Below are 21,728 nucleotides of genomic sequence, written 5' to 3'. Positions count from 1 at the left end.
AGCCTCCCCTTATATAATGGGTTTTGTAAATAGTCTACGTTTAATACTCCTAATTAGTATCTAAACATTCGATGTAACACGTGTTAAAAATAAGCAAAGGGAACCAAACACCGCCCTAGTCTAACGTGAGTTGCCTTTTGGATTCCTGTGGGATCGAAACAATCAGTTGCGACTTAATTTTCATGGTGGAACGGAGGGATGGGCAGCCGAGGTTGAGGTTGTTCCGAGGGAGCACTCTACATAGTTGACACTATGCAAGAACTAAATGTTGCAAGCTATATTTATGAAATTGTGCGATGGGACTGAGAGTGATAGTTTCATTTCATTGAAAAGTTAACATGGCAATCTTGCTAACAGTGAGATAAAATCATGCATTGAGACCTACCAATATGCAAATCTTTTTTTTCATTTTTGTTGAAACATGATAATTGGGCAATTTTAAATTTATTATAGTTCCTAAGCATTCTTCATCACGAATTCCCTACACAGTTATATTACTGTTGGCTAATCGATCAATAACTGAGCATGCATATGGGTATGAGTAATTCAGTATACCATAGCTACCTGCTGCGCGCTCTGCTCATTATCGTTATTTGTATTTGCGGGCAAAAGAGTAAGAAGAAATAAATATTATTGTAGATAGCAATAACCCAGCAGGTATATGAAAGAGGTGAGAACGATATGCATTTCGTATATATAGAGATTTGTCCAACTACTATTTTTGTCCCAGTTGAATATAACTGGGCAGAGAAAAGCAATAAAAAAAACTGGACACACAAAAAAGTGTACTCTAAGAGGTTGCAACTACTCTTAGGAGATTGTTTGCATATCACATGCTAAACTTTAGCAGTGTAACATCGGATATTCGGATGGTAATTAGGAGGACTAAACATGAGCTAATTATAAAACTAATTGCAGAACCCCTAGGCTAATTCGCGAAACGAATCTATTAAGCCTAATTAATCCATCATTAGCAAATGGTTACTGTAGCACCACATTGTCAAATCATGGACTAATTAGGCTTAATAGATTCGTCTCGTGAATTAGACTCCATCTGTGCAATTAGTTTTGTAATTAGCTTATGTTTAATACTTCTAATTAGCATCTAAACATCCGATGTGATAGGTGCTAAACTTGAGCACGGAGTATCACAAGCAAGATCAGTTGAGATTGCGGGAGGCTGTTAGAACAGCAGATAGGTTTGGCTTATGTAAAACGTAATATGCATGGAGTGTATAACATGCATATGCGCCTGGGACTGGTATTCGTAGTCAGCTTGGACTCGGCATAGAGATAGAGATATATGTAATAGAGACCGAGTACCCTTGCTAATTACGATTGTAAACACGTACTCTTGAGGAGCATTGTCCCTATATAAACACGGGACCGATGGTGAGCCGAGTAAGGTATAGCAACGTTTACCAATCTACTTACAATTCTTTCAAGCAGCTCCTGCGGCGTGGGGCGGAGCATGTGGTCACCCCATCCCTCGTCGAGCTCCTCAGATCGGCACAGCATATAGGGTAAGCGGCTGGGAGTGCTACTGGAAGCACAAGCAATGGGTCGCGCTCATGATCCAAAACGAGGACAACGTAGGGAGGCAGGCTGGTGTTCTCAGAAAACGACGGCAGGGAGCCACCAGCGACTGGTGATGGGGCGCGGGTGCAGGGAGGAAGGAAAGGCAACTGTAGAAAGAAGAAAATATCCGGCGGAAGAATAAGAATAGGGGGTTTGATACTGTGCTAAACTTTAGCAGTATCATATCGAATATTCGGATGGTAATTAGGAGGACTAAACATGAGCTAATTATAAAACTAATTGCAGAACCTCTAGGCTAATTCGCGAGATGAATCTATTAAGCCTAATTAATCCATCATTAGCAAATGGTTGCTGTAGCACCACATTGTCAAATCATGGACTAATTAGGCTTAATAGATTCGTCTCGCGAATTAGACTCCATCTGTACAATTAGTTTTGTAATTAGCCTATGTTTAATACTTCTAATTAGCATCTAAATATCCGATGTGATAGGTGCTAAACTTTAGCACGGAGTATCAAAATACCCCCTAAGTATAATGGTGTGAAATTGGACGCGTGGCGCTTGCCCTGCTTGGTGTTGTCACGTGGGATGAGCATCAGACGCCCGAGCTGAAGCATTTCTGATTAATCAACACAAGTCTCCTACCGAAAGACAAATATATTCTTTTCCATCCTCTCAGTATTTTTACGGCACAAGGTGATTTACTTCTTTTTATTACTGCATGCTCTGTGCTCAATAGATCATGTCTATTTATAGCAGTGGTACAACAGCAAGTCAGCAACGCCGGTCAGCAATCTATATGGCATGCCGTACGTCCATGCCCGCCTTTCTTCCCTCCGCTGCCAGGGGCGGAGGTATACAGTAATTAGAGGTGCTAACGCACCCTAAAAAATAAAAAAAACAGTGAATATGTTTAATTTTTCATTATATATGCACCTCCAATGATTAAATTCTATACACCCACAAGGTAAGTACACCTCCTCCAATTTACTCTAGCTCCGCCACTGTCCGCTGCCCATAAATACGTATCCAGCTGCAACATCGATCACACATCCACCCATCCCACGATCAATCAAACAAAAAACAAGCAAGGTTACGCGAACCAACTTGCTATAGCTTGGCAACGGCCTCCTCGCCCTCCTTCCTGCTCGCCACAGCCGCGTTGGCGGCACTTTCGGCCGTCGGCTCGTGCGATACCCCAAGCCTCACCTTCACGGTCGGCGAGGGCAGCGACGCCACCCACATGGTCATCGTCCCCAACAAAAGCGGACTCACCAAGTTGGAGATCAAGGAGAAGCTTGGCCTGTTCGCTTCAGCTTATTCAGCCGACTTATCAGCCACCAAACAGTTTTCTCCTCTCACAACAAATCAGCCGTTTCGGCTTTTCAGCCGGCTTATAAACTGAAGCGAACAGGCCCAAGGACGCCAGCGACTTTACGCCGCTCAAGCAGTCGCCGCCCGGCACCTGGACGCTGGACAGCAAGGCAAGGGCCCCTTCACCATCCGCTGGAATTTCTTCGAGACCCCTAGAGTCGCCGACGACGTCATCCTCGCCGACTTAAAGCCCGGCACCGCCTACAAGAGCAAATACTTCATCTATTGAGTACACGTAACAGACGCGCGCATGCATGAGGAGCAAATACTCCAATATCCAGTTTCCATTTATCGTTTAAGTCTTTTTCATCTTCTTTTTTGGTTTTTTCTTGAGAAGCATGAAAAGTTATTGTATGAGTATGGCAGTTTTTACAGCTTTGCATTTGTCAGTTATATATTCTGATTGCATTTTCCTCCTGCACTGACAAAAGTTACTGACTTGAGTATGGCAGTTTTTACAGCTTTGCATTTTGTCAGCTATATATTCTGGCCTGTGACTGCATAATTTTACAGTAATTTGTTAGCATCTCGATCCATTTCTGAAAATCGATGTCAATATATAGTGGTCAACAAGGAGAGACAGAATCGAGCTTACAAGTTTGTTATCTCCTGATCGTATACTGTGACTCGGTGAGGAACAAATCAAATTGGCAATCCACCGATGATATAAATGTCAATATTAATACTACCAAAAAAAAAGTGCATCCGACAACTATACGGACAACTGGTTCAGCAGCCTAAAAATGAAATCCTTAACCCTCCACACCTAAAGATGGTGACTAAAAGTAGAGAGATTAACTTCAGCTATAACAGCACATATAAGGAAGTAAGGAGGCAGCGCCTGCTCAGTGATGCTCTTATGCACATTTATCCTCCAACTTAAAAAACAATATGCGACACCTGCTTATAAGAATTGCTCAATACAAGACTAGTGTTTTGTGACAACTGGCAACCAATGAGAGTTATGATTGAGTTCGAACCCTCACAAGATCATCCCCAAGATACCTCTTAGTGGTCAACCACCAATATTGAATATTATCAACACTGCTATATGTGTAATTAGATGTGCTTATGTCATCCAAAAGCTCCGGACTGAATGACTGTATATGTTTCCATTAGTAAAATACTCCAAAGCACATTATTAAGTCACTGCCAACATTTGAAACAGTTACACCTGAAACATCGCCACCACTTCATTTCTGCAGTAGATGTGTATCACACCCAATGTTTGCTCTGTTACTAGGTACCAATGTTTACTCTGTTACTAGGGATGCAGCAGGTATTTTCAGTAGTGTACATGTGACAACTCAATAAAGAATGCAATAACCGTGATAACCAGTAAATAAGTGAACATACATTGGAAGAAAGAGGAGATGAGGTACAGTACCTTGATCGATATGTAAAACTCCAGTCAGAGTGTCAGGCAACAACTTGGCACTACCATAAGGTAAATGGTGGTGCTGATCCCTTCGGCAAGGGGATATAGTGCAAGATAAAATCAGGATGGCTTCGATGCGCTTGTGTGGCATTCATGAACACACACACTCAGCAAGGTCATCTGCTGTTTTTCTTTTGTATGGAGGAGAATGACAACATTCTCTGTAACAAAAAATTCATATACGCTTTGATTCGCTAGAGGCTTGGGAGGTACTCAACACTCCATACCAGCTGGTGTAGCGCTGCTCCAATCCTAGTCATCAAAGCATATCTCAAAGTATCGGACCTTGGGCAAAACCCATAGCAGGAAGCGCAGGTATGATGGAGTATTCCTAGCACAACAGAAATAGAGTTGCTCTAGAGCTTGGAATTACTCTCAGTCAGCAGCTCAACAAATATACATCAACCACATAGCAATCACCATTCGACTTTGGAAAGCCTGGAGTCCTGGAAATGGAAAAAAATCTCAACAAAGCTCCTACTATTGTTATACCAGCGTTCTCCAACACATTTAGCGAGTGCTCAAAGCAGAGATATACAGGACAGAAATTTAGTCTACAAGCTCACATACTATATTGATTATCAAACTCCTCAAAAGCCTAGTTGAGCAACTAACTACAAAATTCATTGAGAACATAGCTTTAAAGCACATTGTCACCTCAAAACATTCTCACCAACGGAAAAAATAACTGTTCCAAAAGTTGACAGTTCAAAATTTTAAAAGTATTTCCAAAGCATATCTCAACATGAATTTGCTTAGAAATGAGATACCCAACACGAAATGTCAACAACACATTATGCTATAACCAATATAAGCCATCACACTGAAAAGACATGTTCCCGTAATAATATCGGCTTCTAAAAAGCCTACTCCCATATATACAAGGTCTATCTTGATAAAACTGGATCCATAAATCTATGAAATATGGTCTGCTGCTAATTAGCTCTACCAGTATCATCGAGGGAGAAGGCAAACCAATCACTGTTATTTAAAAATCATTGTTAATTATCAAATCACGCTCACATGGTAGTTTCATTTTTCAGACAGACATATATGGGTGGTCTGGTACACCAATATGCTATACATAACAAGCATCACGCTTTGAATGTATCAAGCTTATGACAAGACAGATACTGAAGGACCAGCTGATAAAAAGAGGAACTCAATAACATCATTCAAGGCGAATTACCAATTCAATGCTCCTCTTTAGCTCCTCCTGCGGTCCCTGCTCTTCTCCCCAGATCGCTTTGCTGCCCGATGATTACGTCACTCATCCTCATCCGACCCACTGCTTTCTGACCTGCGGTGCCTCCTCCGCCTGCTGGATTTCTTGTCATCTGCAGACTCACTACCACCATTGTCACCATCAGACGCTTCCCTCCGGTGATGGCGCTGCTTGCGGTGGCGTTGGCGCCTCCTTTCTTCACTTCCAGATACATCCTCCTCATCGGAGGAGGCATCACTCCTGCAGTGGCTCCTAAGCCTCTTCCTGTCCTTCCTGCTCTTCCTGTGCCTTTTCCTATCAGACTCACTATCATCGCTGCTATCCTCATCTGATCTTTCATGCTTCTTCGATCTGCTGGTCCTCTTCCTGTCCCTACCTCTTCTGCCTTCCTCCTCTTCATCCTCACTATCATAGCTCTTCCTGCTTTTGGTGTGCCTTGATCTTCTCTTGCTGCTGCTGCTCCTATGGCGGTGACTTGACTTCTTCTCTTCCTCCCTGGACCTCCTTCCCCCATTCCTCGCACGCTCGCGCTCAGCAATTATCTTCTCCAGCTCAGGGTCGATGTCGGAATCAGAGGAATCGCTATCCTCGTCCTCCTCTTCCTCCTCATCGGAAACCTCGTCTGCATTCCCGCCTGCAGCAGCCTTCTTCTTGATCTCCTCGAACTTGGCCTGCGCAGCCGCCTGGGCGGCGGCCTGGGCGTCGGCGTCGTCCAGGTCGAGGTTCTTGACGGAGAGGAAATTGCGGCACTGGAAAGTGAGGTGGCCGACGCGGCCGCACTTCTTGCAGGCACCGCGTGTCTCGTCGGAGTTGGAGCCGGTGATGCGCGCGAGAGCGAGGAGGCCCTGGAAGCTGGTGTAGGCGTTGCCGTCGCCGGACCCGGATCCGGAGGCGGCGGCGGCAGCGGCTGCGGCGTTGGCATCGTTGGCGGCGGCGGCGGCGGCGTTGGCGGAGACGGAGGAGGAAGGGCGGCCGGGCTGCTGCTTGTTGTTCTCGGGCGCGTAGGGGTCGTAGCCGATGGCGCTCTGCCAGATGCCGTGCGTCTGCAGCGCCGCGCTGCTGTGCACGCGGTTGTTCGCGGGCATGCGGACGCGCCCCGCCGTCGCCGGCATCTTGGATCGCCGCCGGTATTGCTCGCCGGGGGAAGGGTTTGGTGAGAGGGGAGGATATGGATTGGGGATTGATTTCGGGTCGACTGGGTGTCAGAGTACAACCTGCTACCCAGGTTGAACTGACGAAGCCTGACGAAGCTGAACAAGAATTTGGATCGAGAACTGGCAGGCAGCTTGCCAGCCAGGCAGCGATCAGCCCCAGCCGATCAAAATCGGATGCTTGGAAGCACTGCTCGAGCCAAGCAGCTCCAGCCAGGCGTATAGCAAACAAGCCCTCAATTATCTGGATGGCAGGCCACTAGCTGGACCAAAACGAATCAGGAAGCTCAACGAACTTTTTTTATTTTTATAATTTTTTTCGATTTTGCCAAAATATATAGTGGAATCAAAAATTTGTAAAAATAGGTTTATACCGCCGGCTGAAACGGCGGTGTGGCCTTACCATCAGTTGAAACGGCGGTAAGGGCCTGGCACCTCAACGGTCACCCAGCGGATAAGCTCCGCGCGCCACCCGAGGAAGCTCCGCCGTTTGAACTGGCGGTAAGGCCCTAACCACTGGTTCAAACGGCGGGGCTCGTCCACCATATAAGGCGCGCCCGCACCCCTCCCCTCCCCCGCACCAGACCGCGCCAGAGCGCCAGCGCCAGAGAAGAAAGAGAGAGAGCGCTAGAGAAAGAGAGGAAAGGAAAGAAGGGAAGAAAAAAAGAAGGAGAGGAGAGGAGGAGGAGGGAAGAAAGGAGAGGAGGAGGAGGGAAGAAGGGGGAAGGAAATTCTTCCGTCGTTCTAGGTAAATTTTTTTAATCTCGTAGTTTAGATAGTGTAGTGTAGTGACTAGATCTAGATTTAGAAATATTAGTGGACTTGAGATTTAGAAATAGCTAGTGAACCTGAGACTTAGAAATATTTAGCTGAATTTAGATGTAATAAAATGTAGCTTAGTTAGCACAATAGATTTAGCTTAGACAATAAAATAGAATTAGCTTAGGTGGCATAGTAGATTTACCTTAGCTAGTACAATAATTTTATTTTAGATCACAGTAAATTTAAGAAATCTTAGTGGATCTGAGATTTAAAATATCTAGTTGATCTGAGATTTATTTGTCGTCTATATTAGTTCTGGTACAAGCCTATGATAAATTTAGTTAGTAAGCTTGGTTTAGTTTACATAGTTGTTTGTTTATTGAATTGAAGTCATTATTGTAGTTAACTGATATATATTGCTGAGATTAATTTGGACTGCCCGTTTCATATATGTTGGCAGGCATATCAGATAGTTTATATTTTCAAGTGTTCTATGGGCCGGAGGAGGTTAGATATGGTCCAGAAGGGGTAGATTTGAGTGAATTTTCCTGTTTCACCAAGTGTGTTCCAAGAGTAAGAGAGAGAACTTGGGGGGGGGGCATTTGTAGGTGGCTTTGTAGGGATCTTGGTGTTGATAGAGAACAAGTGGATGTGTCTGTGAGGGTTGTAGTCAAAAGACGACCCGACATAAAATTTTGGGAGTTGCTTCCGCTTGAAGGAACTTCAAGCTACCAGACTTATATAAATGGTTGCACGAGAAAAGGTTTACCAATCACATGGTATGTTCAACTGTTCATGAAGGGTGGATCTAGCAGTCATATTGAAGAAGAAGTAGGAGGTGATGAAGTTGAAGCGGAAGAAGATGTGCAGAGTACTGAAGGTGCAAACGAAGAACTTGAGGGCAATGAACAAGAAGGGGGAGATGCAGAGAATGATGTTGCATCCCGCGCACCAAATGGGGAGGCTGATGAGGGGGAAGAATTTCCTGAGTTAGTAGAGCAGCTGGAGATGGAAGTAGAGGAGGCCAATGGTGCCGTGGATGATAACTCCTCTGATGAGGAAGATGGTTATCCTGTACTGCGAAATTGGTCAAATTATGACCATTCCACCCTACAGGTGAATACTGGGGAAAATATTCCTTGGGATTACAGGGAGAATGAGGTATGCGTGGAGGTTTTGTACCAAAGTGGGGATGAAGTGAAGGTGGCTATTAAGAGATGATCCACTTTATCTTTGCAGCGTCAGTTCAGGGTGGAAAAAGAGTAGCCCGAAGGTGTATGATGTCCGTTGTGTGCGTAATGATTGCCCATTCAGGGTGCATGCATATAAGGGGAAATGGAAGAATTACTGGGAGGTGACTAGAGTGGTGGAGCACCAATGCTTGCTGGCTGAATTGGAAGGAACACACCGCAACCTCACTGCTGAGTTTGTTGCTCAATACATGTATCCTCAGATAGTGCAGAATCCTGGCTTCGAGCTCAAGTCCATAGTTTGTGCCATAGAGGAGAAATTCAAGTACAAGATCAGCTACAGCAAAGCTTACCGGGCGAAGCAGAAGGCGTTGGAGATGAAGTGGGGTACGTTCAAAGTATCCTATGACAACCTCCTTGCCCTGTTGCACACCATTTGCTAGAGAAATCTTGGAAGCTTCTACGACTTGAAAACCTGTCCATGTGTTCAGTTTCCAAGGAAACATGTCCTGCAGCGGTCATTCCTCGCGTTGGGTCCTTGCATTCAGGCTTTCCAGCTATGTCGACCAGTCATTTGCATTGATGGCACATTTCTGACTGGAAGATACAAGGGAACGATATTGACAGTTGTTGGGTCCGATGGCAACAATCAGGTGTTGCGAGGCCCTTCAACCGGTGGTAGGGACTATACCATCATTTCAGCTGGCGGTATAAGCCCATTTCTGCAAATTTTTGATTCGACTATATATTTCTACAAAATCGAAAAAAATATAAAAATAAAAAAATTCAAGCTTAACACCCAATTGACTGGGCCGGAGTGGGTGAGAGAGTAATTGGCCCATGTAACAGGCGGCTGCTAGTGAGCGGCTTGTACAAGTAACCGAGAGAGAGAAAGCAGAGGAGAGATTGATTTGGATCCTAATGATATTGACGACGGCGAGATTGTGATCAAGGACGTCGGCAAGATCCTCATCCCATGTATCCCTAAACTGAATTACTCGTGAATCTGAGAGAGAGTTCCACGTATCCATGGTAGAGTTCATGACAATTGGTATCCAGAACCTAAAATCCCCACCACATCCACCTCGATGTCAATCTTGGAACCTTCTCCGTTGAAGGTTGGAAGCCAGATTTGGAGAACAAGGTCACCAGCCTGGAGAGCTCCATGTTTGATTTGAGACAAAGAGTTGGTATCTTCATCCATGACCTGCTGAAGCCCAAGAAAGGTGAGGTAGAGATCAAGGACGAGGTACCTACTCCCGCCCATCTGGGGGGAACTGCTAAGGCAGAGGTGCATGGGCAATCCGGCCACTGCGAAGAACCACTTCACCGGAGTGCTGGTGTCGGGGTTGTTACAACCCTGGTGCCACCTCCGGTCATAGTTGCGAATCGGTTCTCTCACGTATCTCCTGTGCCTTTCAGTGGTGTGAATTCTATCAATTCTCCAGGATATCCTACTTATTCTAGTTTTGGTCATGCTATACCTCAATTGGAATTCCCTAGATTCGATGGTACCAATCCTAAGATCTGGGTGAAATGCTGTGAAAGCTACTTTGCTGTCTTTGATGTCCCTTTCAATCATTGGGTGAAAATGGCTACCATGAATTTTTCTGCCTCAGCTGCCTTTTGGCTTCAATCCATAGAGGTTGATATGAGAAAATGCACTTGGAAAGAACTTTGCCTTGCGAAAGATTTGAAAGAGATCAGCATAGTCATGTAGTTAGACAGTTCTTTCATATCAGGCAGTCGGGATCTGTAGCAGAATATATTGAATTATCCGATGAACTTGTTCATCAACTCTTAGCACATGATCCCTATTTTAATCCTGTTAATATCACAAGTAGGTTTGTGGATGGGCTGAAACCAGAAATTAAAGCTGTAGTTCTTCTACATAGACCCAAGGATCTAGATATTGCTAGTTCTTTGGCTATTTTGCAGGGAGAGGTGTTGTTGAGTCAACCCAGTAGAGAATGAAAGAAAACTGATGAAATTTTCTATGACAAGCAAGATGTTAAGATGAACTCTACTCCAAGTTATACTAAAGCTACTCCTTTAAATATTGAAGTTGAAGGTAGAAAAGCAACTATTGCTTCTAGAGGTAAACCTCAAGATGACAAGTTAGCATCCTTGATGGCTTATAGAAAAGCAAAGAGATTATGTTATAAATGTGGCATGAAGTGGGGTCCTGCTCATCACTATCCTGAGTCTGTTCCATTGCACATGGTGGAAGAGTTATGGCAATTGCTTAGTGTCAAGGAAACTCAAACTGACCAGGGTGAGGAATATGATTCTGGTGATGATCTGATTGCTATTTCTGCTCCAATCTTCAATGGTACCTCCAAGGGTAAAACAATTAAACTCCTATGTCACATTTTTCAGCATCAAGCTATAGTACTTCTTGATTCTGCCAGTAGTCATAATTTCATCAATGAACAATTTGCTACAAAACTACCAAACTGGAAAAGGCTTGATAAACCAGTTAGTGTAAAAGTTGCTGATGGAGGCATTATATACTACACACATGAAGTTGAAAGAAGTACAGTGGCTAGTCCAAGGAGTCCAATTCAAAACCACCTTTAAAATTTTACCACTGAAATGTTATGATGCTATCTTGGGGATGGATTGGTTGGAACCCTTTAGTCCAATGAAAGTACAATGGGCTCATAAGTGGATTTCTTTCTAGTACAAGGGCAAAAAGATCAAACTCCAAGGTATGAACCCAAGTACATCTGCATGTCTATACATATGTGGTGATCAGTTGTTTGCCATGTAAAAAGAAGATATCTGGTATGTTGTGCAAGTATACTCAGTGGAAGCTTCCTCTGATCAGAATACTGAGGTATTACCTATCCAGATGCAAAATCTAGTGGATCAATATGTAGAACTTTTTGATGAACCAACTGGAGTACCTCCTAGCAGATCCATGAACCATAAGATACCATTAATTGCTGGAGCACAACCATTCAGATTAAGACCATACAGATACACACTTGCTCAGAAAGATGAAATTGAGCAACAAGTGGTAGAGCTATTGAAACATCACATGATCCAGCCAAGTACTAGCCCTTTTGCTTTACCACTACTGTTGGTCAAGAAGAAGGTAGGTGAGTGGAGATTGTGTGTGGACTTTAGGAGACTGAATGCTTATACCATTAAGAACAAATTTCCTCTTCCCATCATTGAAGAATTATTTGAGGAATTATTTGGGGCCAAGTGGTTTACAACCCTGGACTTAAGATCAAGTTTTCACCAAATTCTAGTAGTTCCTGAAGATCAACACAAAACTACTTTTCAAACACACTCTGGCCACTTGGAGTATAACGTCATGCCTTATAGATTGACTGGGGCTCCTGCCACCTTTCAAGCTATCATGAATCATATTTTAGCTCCCTTGCTCATAAAATGTGTTGTGGTGTTTATAGATGACATACTCATATATAGCAAAACCTATGAAGAACATCTACAACATGTCAAGCTTTTGTTTGATCTCTTGCAAGAACATGAGTTCAAAGTTAGGCTGTCCAAATGCTCTTTTGCTAAGTAGCAACTTACCTACCTTGGACATGTGCTCAGTTCTCAAGGGGTTGCCACAAACCCAAGCAAGATTGCTATTATTCAAAAGTGGCCCATTCCTACTTCTGTCAAGGAATTGAGGAGTTTCCTTGGTATGGCTGGATACTATAGAAGATTTGTGCAGAATTTTGGCATGATAGCTAAACCCTTAACTGAATTATTGAAAAAGGGATAACCGTTCTTATGGACTTCTGCTCAGGATGCATCCTTTCAAGCACTCAAGTCTGCTTTAACTACAACCCCTGTCCTAGCCTTACCAAACTTTGACAAGCCTTTTGTGGTCCAAACAGTTGCATCATATAAAGGAATTGGTGCAGTACTTCACCAAGATGGCCATCCTATTGCTTATGTTAGTAGAGCATTGGGACCCAAAAATCAGGGATTGTCCACTTATGAAAAGGAAAGTCTTGCTATATTGATGGTAGTGGATCATTGGAGTTCATATCTTCAACCAGCAGAATTTATCATACAGACTGATCAAAGAAGTCTCATTCATTTAGATGACCAAAGGTTGAACAATTACTAGCAACAAAAGGCCTTGTCCAAACTTATGGGCTTCAAGTATAAAATTTGCTACAAGAAAGGGTCTACCAACACTGTAGCAGATGCTCAATCTCGAGTTCCTTCTATTGCTGATATTGAACTCATGTCCATATCCACTGCACACCCTATATGGCTTCAGGATCTTCAGAATAGCTACAGTCAAGACACCAAGGCCCAGTAATTGTTGTCTTAATTGGCTATCAGTCCTCAACAAGATCAATTTACACTTGTACAATGCATTATTAAGTACAAGGACAAAATATGGCTGGGTCATAGCATTGGACTACAACAGCAGGTAATGTCTGCTTTGCATTCTAGTCCAATTGGGGGTGTGTCACACATGAAAAAGGATGTCTTAGGGTGTGTCAGTAGGCTAAATCTGAAAGAATTCCATACCTAGGCCTCCTTCAACCCTTAACTGTACCAGATTAAGCATGGGATACTGTTACCCTTGATTTCATTGAAGGATTACCAAACTCATCTAATTACAACTGTATACTGGTTGTAGTTGACAAATTCTCCAAATACTCTCATTTCATCAGAATGACTCATCCTTTCATTGCTTTGAAAGTGGCAAAGTTATATATGGAGAACATCTACAAGCTTCATGGCATGCCCTTTGCTATAGTGTCTGACAGGGATAGAATATTTACCAGTCAGTTATGGCAAGCCCTATTCAAAATGTCTGGTACTGACCTTAGAATGAGTTCAACATATCATCCTCAGAGTGATGGTCAGACTGAAAGAATGAATCAAAGTGTTGAGGCATTTCTTAGATGTTTCATCCAGGCATGCCCTTCAAGGTGGTCACAATGGCTATCATTAGCTGAATTTTGGTACAACACTAACTACCATTCTGCACTCAACAAGTCACCTTTTGAAGTGATGTATGGCAATGAACCGAGACACTTTGGTATTGATGGAACTGAAGCATGTGCCATTCCAGATTTGGATACTTGGCTCAAAGAAAGGCAAACTATGACGGAGCTGTTGCGCCAACAATTTCTTCGACTCCAACAATATATGAAACATCAAGCAGATAAGCATTGATCTGAACGAGCATTTGAAGTTGGTGACTTGGTCTGGCTCAAACTGCAGCCATATGTGCAAACATCTATTGCCGCAAGATCAAGTGACAAACTATCATTTAGATATTTTGGGCCTTATGAAATTGAGAAGAAGATCGGTTCAGTGGCTTATAAGCTGAAACTACCTCCATCAAGCATAGTTCATCCGATGTTCCATGTATCTGTAACAACTCTACCTTAATTAGGTCTAGTTAAACTTAAGCAAGTCATTAGTCACTAAGTAGAGGAGGTGAAATGTCCAAACTACCCCTAAAAAGCTCTTTTTAGAGTTAAATAGGAAACTTGAGTTTTTATATACAAACTTAAAATTTTGCCCAAATAGGAGTTATAAAACTTTTAATTTCAAACAACTTTTATTATTAACACCTTGGCTGATTTGGAGTGGGAGAAGGTCAAAAACAAGAATCAAATCAGGAGTACATTAAAGACCTGCAAATGACCCAAGTCCTGGAATTCATATTTTTCCTCAATTTTGCAACCTGTTATCTCACCATTGTATATCTTACCTCAAGTCAGACCTTTAATAGAAGTTGTAGTTCCTTGAGTGTGTTCCAACTTTATTACACTGACCCAGGTCCAAATCACAACCGAACCTGCTCAATAATTTGGTCAAAATCATGTAAAACAGTCAACTCAGCCTACTTACATCCCAGCGCTAAGTCTGGAAAACGTCCAGAGCGCGCATCTTGGTGAGCCCGTTCCTCCTAAAAGCTGAACTGAACTTGAGAAAAGTCCCTAATAGAAGTTGGAGTCCTAAGATTGAAGAACATTTCCTTAAATTACATCTTGGCCTGATTCAGTTAGGAAGCTACTCACAATCTGAGCCAAAGTTGGCCAAAACGCTGAAAAACAGCAAAACCGAGATCTGTCTAACTCCCCGGAGGCCAGCGTTCTGCCGAACTTTGCAACTCTGTAGCTTCAAATCCGTCTTGTTTTCAAGCATACTCCTTTTGTAAAGTTTGGAGCTGGATATTAGGTCTACAAGTTTTACTTTTGGAGTTTCACGAGTTCTTTTGAAAAATTTGGAGAAAAAGGCCTCAAAACCGACCCTTTTGGCTGCCTCGAGAAGCACCCCACCCAGCGGACGCCCGGAGAGCGCCCGCACGTTTGCCCGTGCGCCACCTGTCGTGTGGCCGCTGTCCACCGGCGAGCTTGCCGTCGCCCAACCGGTGGCCGCGACATGACAACTCACGCACCTGGCTGCCCAGTAGGCGAGCGCGCTTATCCCGCTTCCTGGCGTCACGCATCTCCTTCGCCCCGTCCCAAGCAAGCTCTGCTCGCCGGAGGATGTCACGCCGCCGCCTCGGACCGGCCAAGTTTCGACCGCCTATCGACGCCCGGGCAGCGACCGCACGAGAGCCTCGCTCCACCAACCCATGACTACAGCAAAGCTGCGCTTGCACACCCCAAATCCCCCAAGGCCAATGACTGGGAGATCCTGTCCCGCGGTCTCCACACCCCGGCCAATGGCACCACCGCCAATGAAGCTCCAGCCCGCAGCCCACAGAGCCCTCCGATCCTATCTGCCCGCACCCGAAGCTCCGCCTCACTCCCCTGCTCCTCCCCGACCCTATAAAAGCCACCCTCGCCTCACCGTGACCTCACTCCGCTTGCCCAAACCACACCGCTCCCCTATTTCTCTGCACCACCACACCACTCTCCCATGGAGCCCCTGTCTCCACCGCTCCCCGCACCTCGACACATCCACCGAGAGCTCCGTTGCCACCCCGCGCTCCTATCTAAGCGGCTTGTTGCCCTCTCGGAGCCCCGCCGTCGTCGGAACTCCGCCGGGACTCCGCCGCCGAAGCCGCCTTCAGTCCCCAAGCCGTTCCACCGCCGCCGAGCTCGCTCCGACGCCCCAATCACCGCAAATCCCTCCCCGGTGAGGTCCCGCGTCTTCCCCGCCTGTTTTTGCCCACGATTGACCCCGAGACTCGCCGAAATTGAGTCGAGCTCGCCGCCGGCCACCGCAAGGGCCTTCCTACGTCGTTCTTCTTTTTTCAGGGGCCTGCGTGCAAGAATCAGGGACCCTTGCATATTTTAACCTTAAATGCGAGGGTTAGCTTGCAAGTCTGCCACTGTTAATTGTTTCAAATCGGCAGAAATTAGTTTAAACTTTGTAAATCCACCATAAATCATAGAAAAATCAGCAAAAATGCCAAACCACTTTTGTTGGACTCAGTGAACTGCCTAGTTTCATATAAAAATAATCTTGCTCATGATACTATTGTAAATAATGCACTATAGTTTTATTTCTTGCTTAGGCCTTTTAAATCATAATAAATTGAAGAAAAATGCTAAAAAGGTAAATCCAACTCTGTGGTGTATGTTTCAGTGAGTAGAAGCTCAGAAAAAATACTTAGGGCCCTGGAGTAGAACTTTAAATCACTATTTTAACCTTATATTTGAAATCTAGGGTTAAATCTTCCTTTTTGCATAAGTTTTAATCCAGAGCTGAGAAAAATGTGAAACCACTTGGAGTAGCTTAGTTTTGAAGTGTAGTTTGTAGGAAAAATATGGAACCTAGTCAGAAATAGAAAGAAACCTACCTTCCTTTTTAGAACAAGATAACTAGGAGAAAAATATGGGAAATAGATGTCCTTCTCTAAAAATCATGAAAAATTCACCAAAGTCTCTGTAACACGCCTTCAATCCACCGTTAAAGTTTCACCCTCAGAATCACTGTAGGTTTTGAGATAAAAATGGTTAAGTGCATGCTACCCTTGGTGGTATAATACTTTTAATTCTTTTTGTACTCATCCTTTGGATCCCAAATTTTTACAGTAACTCATTAATGACATAAGTAAGGTGCTGTAATTTTCTCAGTGCCATATGTTACTATTTGCTTGTGGAACCAAATTTTGGATAAGGAATCGGTTTAAGTGAATAAAGAAATGTAAGTCCTAATAAGCTTAATGGGTAATTTTTGGAAGAGGTACAGAAGAACATTCACAAATAAATAACTCTCCAAATGAACCCCGAAGAATCCTAAAAGCGACCCCACCTTCCTTGTGAAACTATAAGTTCTAAGAATCTTATATATGTACACAGTCACCATCAAAGTCAACCTCGAGTTTAAACCACAACCCACCTTAGTTCATGAAGTTAATGAAAGTTAGAACCTTGTTTAGGTGAATGTGGTCAAAATGCAACTTTCATTCCAGCAATAAGTCATGTCTTGCATCCTTCATGCAAAGCATGGAAAATTTGAACTCTTTGCATGTGCATGTCATGTAGAAGCTAATATCACCGACGGGACCTACGAGCTCCACCCTACGCTGGAAGAGGAAACCGCCGCAGAGCTACATCACACGGAAGTTGAGCCTGAGCTAGATCAAGACCCCGAGGACCCGCTAACCTTTTTTGAACCTGAAGGCAAGCCCCGGTGCATGCTTCCCTGCTTTAAATTATGCAATATGTTGATGCTTATGATTGTGCATTTACATTTGTATAGGAATTGATTGAAACCGTAGATACATGAACTTAGTACCTTGATTTGAACACTAGTGCTAAGGTCGAGTAGTTGCTGTTCTAAATAGGACTCAGTAAAAGTTGAGTAATTCTTTGTCACTCGCGAGTTATAGGAGTTGTTTGTTTACTCATGCTACAACTATAAGGATGACGGACGGGACCGGAAAATAGTTCCGATGTGGTGGTTTGCCCCGTCTGTCTACTAATGAACTTGCTAAGGTCGAAATGTGTCGGCATTCGTGATCAAGTGTTTGAAAGTACTAATCTCATACCTAGTATGGGATAGGGAAGCCTAGTACCTGATTGAACTGGGGCGTGGCTTATACTCCTTCTGTCCTTGGAATGTCGTTCCCATGGTGCATCATGTGGGTGCAAGTGCGGTCACAGTGCGGCAAGAGGCCGGGACTATGGAGCATTGCATACCAAAGGAAGTTTGGACCTGACACGTGCCTAAGGGATCAATGGGGACGGTTGACAAATGAAGCGACCCTTGTGGTGCACGGATGTCGTTGGATTAGGTTCGCCATGCATGGTTAATAAATTCGAATCGATTCGTCTGCCTCTCACAGTTTGGGACTACTTGATCGCTATTCTGCACTGAGTAAAGATGGAACGTGATGATATTAATCTTGATGCTTGGTCTTCAATTGTTTGGAAACAATGCTTGCTTAGTATAAGTTGCTAATCTAGACTGGTTAAAGAACTTAGAACTTGAGCTAAAATATTGAAAGTAAGGACCAAATTTAGGCGTTTTGGCAAAAACAAACCCACAGCCAAAAAGCCTTGCATGTCTAGGAGTCGGTGAAGTAGTTATCACCTGTCGGATCAGTCTTGCTGAGTACTAGTTGCTCAGTCTTGCTTGTGGCTATATTTTCAGGTAGTGCTGAGCACAAGGAAATGGTTGCCAGTTTGACTTGGCCGACCCAGCTTCCTCTGGGTTGGTCGGTCGAGTGGAAACCAGCCTCAGACAGCGTGGATCGTTGAAATGGATATCATGGTCGGCTTCGCCATGGTATTATGTATCACCATGTAGTTTCCGCTATTTTATATCTTCGTTGTTTACAACTTTGCAAACTTGTTTGGATTTTGGAAACTCTGATGTAAGAAATTGTTGAACTATGTTAATGTGATGGGAATGTTGTAATCTTTGTGCTACTCACCTTCGTGTGAGCAACGCTTCTCGATCCTGAGTAAGTGGTTTATTGGATGCAATCCGACGGACGACCAAGTTGATTTGGTTAAAATGCATGACCGCGTGTCAGGTGACTTAAGTGCATTTTAGTCAGGTTAATTTGGGCAGTTCCACCACAGTATCATTGCTCAAAAAGGTCACATGTATCAATATTTCTAACAATCTTCCCTTACCACCAGATACATCAGTTGTGCAGGTACCTGAAATGGTGATTGATAAAAGACTCAAGAACAAGAACAACAGAGTCATAACATAGCTGTTGATCAAGTGGAAGGACATGTCACTAGAACTTGCTACTTGGGAGGATAAGGACAAGGTTCGTCACCTTCTTCCTGTTGCTATGACTTGTGGATAAGCCATGTTTCAAGGAGGGGGGAATGTCAGAGTAAAACATGCTACCTAGGTTGAACTGACGAAGCCTGACGAAGCAGAACAAGAAGGATTCAATCATCCGAATGGCAGGCCACTAATTCGACCAAAACGAACTAGAAGCCCAACACCTGATTGACTGGGCCAGAGTGGGTGAGAGAGTAATAGGCCCATGTAACGGGTGGCTGCTAGTGAGCGGCTGTACAAGTAACCGAGAAAGAGGAGAGGAGAGATTGATTTGGATTCTGACGACATTGATGGCGATGAGCTCGTGCTCGAGGACATCGGCGAGATCCTCATCCCATGTATCCCTAAACTGAATTACTCGTGAATCTAAGAGAGAGTTCCTTGTATCCTTGGTAGAGTTCGTGACACTAGGGAACGGAACGCGTAGGCCCATCGGTCAAATGGGGAAAAGAGGGTGTCATGGCTCGACGATCGAATACAGTAGAGCAGAGCTGTCTGGAAGTCGGTGCATGCGTGTGGACAGGACATGCGCACAACTAAGCTACAAAGTTATTCAGGAAGATCGTCGCCACAAAAGTTTGATTTTCAAAATGCAAACTTGCATATTTAATTGTATTTGATTACTTCTAAAGTGCATAGAGCAGCATTTACTTCTTTTTTCTTGGGATAATCGGAGTCCAAATTGTTACAATACATATTTGAATGCTTAAGCTGACTACCTATGTCACATAAAGGGTCTTATTTGACAAAGCTCTTACTCCAAAAATTATTTGAGGTGAAGCTATGAGGAGACTGCTATAATGTTAAGTTATATATTCTTATTTTGAATTAGACACTAAGGGCTCCTTTGGAACATATGATTCATATAGGAATTTTGTACTCCTATAGGAGTTTTTCCTACGTGGCCCTTTGGAACAAAGGATTTTCTGAAGGAATCTTGGAGGAAATCTAACATGAGGTCCAATCTCTTGGAAACTTTCCTTTGTGCATATCTCTCTTCTCTTCTTATTGTTTCTATGTTGCATTCAAACACTTTATTACAAACTTTCCTACATTTTCAAATCCTATAGAATTGCAAAGGGAGATTGGTGATTTTGCTCCTACTGTGAAATCTAATAGTGATTTTACCCCTACTTTTTGAGAAACAAGCCTCCGTTCACCTTTATTTTTAACTCTAGTAGTTGGAAGACCCTTAAATAAATAAAAGAAATGGGGAAATGCTGAAAGTAGTAGAAAAAAACCAAACTTTCCTACATTTTCAAATACTATAGAATTGCAAATATCATGCAATTCTATTCCTATGTTTTTACTATTTCTACATTTTGAGATTCCTTCATTCCAAAGAGCTCCTAAGGTTTGCACCATTATATTTTGTTATTCAATAAATCTCAAATTTGTACTCTGAGTCAAGCTATTGAAATCAATATATGAAATCTTATATATGATGTTCATCTAGTAAGGAGACATATCTCTCCCTGTATCTCCCCGTCCCTTTATCCATCTATCTCCTCAATACATATGCTATGTAAAACTACTATAATTAATGTAACTACACGACGTGAGTAGCACTGTCAGTAGGTTTGAACTGAAATTCACATATTGGTAGTCTAAAACCTACTCCCTTCGTCTGAAATTCACTCCCTTTATCCATCTATCTCCTCAACACATATGCTATGTAAAACTGCAATAATTGATGTGACTACACGACGTGAGTAGCACTGTTAGCAGGTTTGAACTGAAATTCTCATATTGGTAGTCTAAAACCTACTCCCTTCGTCTGAAAATCACATATTGGTAGTCTAAAGCCTACTTCCTCCGTCCCAATTACTATTCATTTTGGCTTTTTGAGATACATATTATTTACTATGTATCTAGACATAATATATATTTAGGTGCATAGCAAAAGCTATGTATCTAGAAAAGCCAAAACGAAGAGTAATTTGAGACGGAGGGAGTGGATAACAACATATGAAAAGTTGAAACTCCACCTATTATTGATGGTTTGCCTCTTCTAATAGTTTTACTTTTATGATATAGAAATATTTTCTGTGTTTAATATAAAATAAAGCCAACGGTATAAGATTTTAAGTTATAAACATTATGTTATGGAAAACTTAACGAGATTCGAATACAAACAACTCACATTTTAAACATAAACACTTCTACTTTAATTGCTCAAGAAACTACTTTTTTTGAAACCGACCCAAAATCCTGAGCTCCAAACTTAAAATTCCACTTCACCGGTTCTACATAAAATTTTGTTAGTAAGTTTTATGTGAAAGTAAAACATTTTTTAAAGAAAAAGTGGCAATTGAGTCGGACTCTCAGGTGTGTTTGGTAGGTGGGATGAAGTGGGATGGGATGGAACGATCCCATTTTTTAGAGTGTTTGGTTTGGAGACATATGGGATAGGGTCATCCCAAAAGCAGAATATACTGCTGAGACGTGGGATGAGCCCGTCCCTCCAAAATGAGCGGTTGGACTCGTCCCACTTCGATGCCGTGGAGAAGTCCGTCTTCCTCGCGCGCTTGAACCATGGCACCACACGGTCCTCAGCTGGAAGCCAGAAGCAGCGTCTTCCGCTAGTCCCTAGCTGCCCTTGACAAAGCGATGGTCTACGCCCGTGGTTGAGCTCCACCGGCCACCGCGGGTGGGCAAGGACAGCCGGCCCCTGAAATCGGCACATGCAGGTATCCATCTTCGATCAAGAGGAAAAGAGCTTGATGGAGATGAGGCATATGGGTACCTCATGGGTCCCCACCGACTAGGATACTAGCCAGACCTAACAAGTAGGCTTGCCCGTCCAGGGCATGCGGGCTAAGGACACAATGTTACTTGGAGTACA

The 21,728-nt window shown here is 43.4% G+C and overlaps 1 protein-coding gene across 2 annotated transcripts; it reads right to left on the bottom strand.

Annotated features, from left to right (window-relative positions):
- Window positions 1–2,407: 2,407 nt before the first annotated feature.
- On the bottom strand, window positions 2,408–6,926 carry LOC101786511 (CAX-interacting protein 4). Of its 2 annotated transcripts, XM_022824697.1 has the most exons (3): window positions 5,542–6,926; window positions 4,302–4,798; window positions 2,408–3,115 (listed from the first exon to the last, which is right to left on the bottom strand). In XM_022824697.1, exon 1 carries the CDS (start codon window positions 6,687–6,689, stop codon window positions 5,619–5,621), a length of 1,071 nt encoding a protein of 356 aa, XP_022680432.1. In that variant the 5' UTR covers window positions 6,690–6,926; the 3' UTR covers window positions 2,408–3,115; window positions 4,302–4,798; window positions 5,542–5,618. The 2 variants fall into 2 exon arrangements, with proteins under 2 accessions (XP_022680432.1, XP_022680433.1); XM_022824698.1 differs by lacking the exon at window positions 2,408–3,115 and having other exon boundaries at window positions 4,083–4,798.
- Window positions 6,927–21,728: the final 14,802 nt, after the last annotated feature.

This window comes from Setaria italica, chromosome II (genome assembly GCF_000263155.2).
Source record: "Setaria italica strain Yugu1 chromosome II, Setaria_italica_v2.0, whole genome shotgun sequence".
Classification (NCBI taxonomy): Eukaryota; Viridiplantae; Streptophyta; class Magnoliopsida; order Poales; family Poaceae; genus Setaria; species Setaria italica.
Note: the sequence above shows the minus strand (reverse complement) of the source record. Positions and strands in the feature narration are given on the sequence as shown.

Coding starts and splice junctions, on each gene's coding strand:
- LOC101786511 (XM_022824697.1), bottom strand. CDS start 6,689: ATGCCGGCGACGGCGGGGCGCGTCCGCATGCCCGCGAACAACCGCGTG.